The 2,268-nt window shown below is 65.3% G+C and overlaps 1 protein-coding gene across 1 annotated transcript in view; it reads right to left on the bottom strand.

The window, feature by feature from the left end:
• The window catches only part of FPGS (folylpolyglutamate synthase), a 3,872-nt gene extending 1,612 nt beyond the window's left edge, over window positions 1-2,260 (bottom strand). Inside the window, exons 1-10 of the mRNA XM_029960586.1 lie at window positions 2,238-2,260; window positions 1,578-1,706; window positions 1,420-1,473; window positions 1,239-1,303; window positions 1,044-1,158; window positions 845-922; window positions 495-556; window positions 292-394; window positions 126-203; window positions 3-55 (exon numbers count right to left, since the gene is read on the bottom strand). Coding sequence (XP_029816446.1) covers window positions 3-55; window positions 126-203; window positions 292-394; window positions 495-556; window positions 845-922; window positions 1,044-1,158; window positions 1,239-1,303; window positions 1,420-1,473; window positions 1,578-1,694 — 725 coding nt within the window. The 5' untranslated portion in view covers window positions 1,695-1,706; window positions 2,238-2,260. The remainder of the gene's footprint in view (window positions 1-2; window positions 56-125; window positions 204-291; window positions 395-494; window positions 557-844; window positions 923-1,043; window positions 1,159-1,238; window positions 1,304-1,419; window positions 1,474-1,577; window positions 1,707-2,237) is intronic.
• Between the last annotated feature and the right edge of the window lie 8 nt (window positions 2,261-2,268).

The following is a 2,268-nucleotide window of genomic DNA, read 5'->3' as shown; positions in this document are numbered from 1 at the left end:
GCGCCCGGCAGCCCTCCTCGAACTCGTCCAGCTCTGGGCACAGGTAGAGGGGACACTGCAGGGAGAGAAGGCTGAGCTCCCCGCCTTGGGGTACCCCCAAATCCACACCCCTGCCACCAGCTCACCTTCCGCTCCTGGGCTCGCTCCCTCAGCACCGCCAGCGGCCGCTCCGGCTGCGCCACAGTGAACGCCGGCACACCAGGCTGTGAAGGATGGGGATGCTCAGGGACACACAGGAGCTCAGGGGAGCACACCCCAAAACCACGAGGAGAGATGATCTGGTCTCCCTACCTTAAAAATGCCCCCCTTCTGCCAGGCAATCTTCTCCATGGTGTCTCCCAGGATGCTGGTGTGGTCGATGCCCAGGGCGGAGACCCCACACACCACTGGTGCCCTGGGGATGCAGCACAGCAGTGTCCCCACTGTCCCCACCACAGAGGGGACACCAGGGCCTGGAAGCTCTGGGGAACAGGCTCAGCCACACCAGCTCCTACCTGATGATGTTAGTGCAGTCATAGGCGCCACCAATGCCAACCTCCACCACTGCCAGATCCACCTGGGGACACGGGGACACTGGAGCCATCACAGGGCCACCAGCACCATGAGTCCCCATGGATTCTGGGGATTCAGGTCCCTGTCACCACCCCTTCCAAACCCACACCTGAACACACCTCCCATTTGCTGGGGAACCATCCACCTGGCACAGCATCCCCTGGTTACAGCCACAGCAGCCTGACCCATGCAAGTTCTGCCCCAAGTGGGGGGTGAATCCTATGTTCCCCCCTCCCTGATGTCCCCAACCCATCACAAGCTGGAGGTCACCACCACCACCACCACCACTTACCTTCTCCTGCAGGAAGACATGGAAGGCCATGACGGTGAGGAAGCGGAAATACGCCGGCATGCTGGCGTGCACTGGGTCCTGCCAGGCAGAGCGGGCGTGAGGGGACAGCACAGGGCATCCCCAACCAGAGTGGGGGCACAGGGCCCCAGGAGGGGGGACCCAAGGGAGGAACCACCCCCATAAGCCCTGCTGCCCCTACCTTGGTCTGCTCCAGGCGGTTGTAGACCAGCCAGAAGTACTTGTTGAAGAGGTCCTTGCTGATGGGCTGCCCATTGATGCGGATCCGCTCGCGCACCTGCACCAGGTGAGGGGAGCTGGGGGGGTTGCAGAGCAGGGGGAATGGTCAGGCACAGCACCACCGGCCCCCCAAAACCCTCCTGACCCCCCTGCCCACCTGTAAAAGCCTGTCTTCAGCCCGTAGTTGCGGAGGATGCACTCGGTGAAGGCGCAGGCTGAGCCCTGAGGAGACGGTGGCGTTAAAGCCCCCTGTGCCTGGGCAGGGGCAAGCAGAGCCACAGAGCCAGCAGCTCCCCCTCACGCCTCCAGTCCCCTGCAGCACCACCCACCCGCCTCACCTTGCCCTTCGTCCCCGTGACGTGTATGATGTTCAGTCGATCCAGGTCCTCGACCTGTAAGAGTTCAACCACCCCGTGAGAGCCCCGCAGCTGCCAGTGCCGAGCACGGTGGCACCGCTGACAGGACAGGGGGACAGGGACGGGGATCCCCCATTCACCTTCAGCCCACTCCTCTCCAAAAAGCCCTGCATGGCTTCCAGCTGGGCCTGGGGGTCGCCACGCTCCCGCTTCACCTGTTCCAGGTCGCTGGCATTGGTCTGCAGGGTGTTGAGCATCCGGACTGCATCCTGGAAAGACCCCTGTGGTGGTCAGGATGGTGCCCAGCACCACCCACCCTGCCTGCCCCAAGCCCACCACACTCTAACCCACCCCATGGGGCTCAGTCCCCTCAGTGGTGCCCGTGGCCACCCACACCGGCAGCATCTCTGCCATGGCGCCGCGGGGCCGAGCCGGCAGCGCCAGAGCCCGTCACGGGGACAGGCTACTTATGAGCAGGGGTTGCCCGTCCCTCCCCAGGCGCCCCTTGGCCCCGCGGTGGGGGCACAGGGCAGGCCAGCGCCCGGCACCCGCTGCTGCTCAGTGGGACAAGGTCGCCGGCGGGAGCGGGCAGCGCTCCAGTGCACACCCGGTGTTTAACGAGCGGCACTAACGAAGCAGCCGCGCTGTTGAAGCAGGAGCGCTGCACCTGCACGGCACACGTGGGACAAGAGCCCACCCAACCCGCTGGTTCGGGACGTGCGGCTGGCGCTGCACCGGGGGCCTGGCATGGGCCCAGCACATGTCCCCAGCGTGGGGACACCCCACCCAGGCAGCTGGACCTTGGCCCGTCAAACAGCGGCAACTGGCACC

Source organism: Manacus vitellinus, unplaced genomic scaffold (genome assembly GCF_001715985.3).
Source record: "Manacus vitellinus isolate BGI_N305 unplaced genomic scaffold, ASM171598v3 scaffold_27_pilon, whole genome shotgun sequence".
In the NCBI taxonomy this organism is placed as follows: Eukaryota; Metazoa; Chordata; class Aves; order Passeriformes; family Pipridae; genus Manacus; species Manacus vitellinus.
The sequence above is the reverse complement of the archived record's forward strand: the minus strand, read 5'-3'. Positions and strand labels throughout refer to the sequence as shown.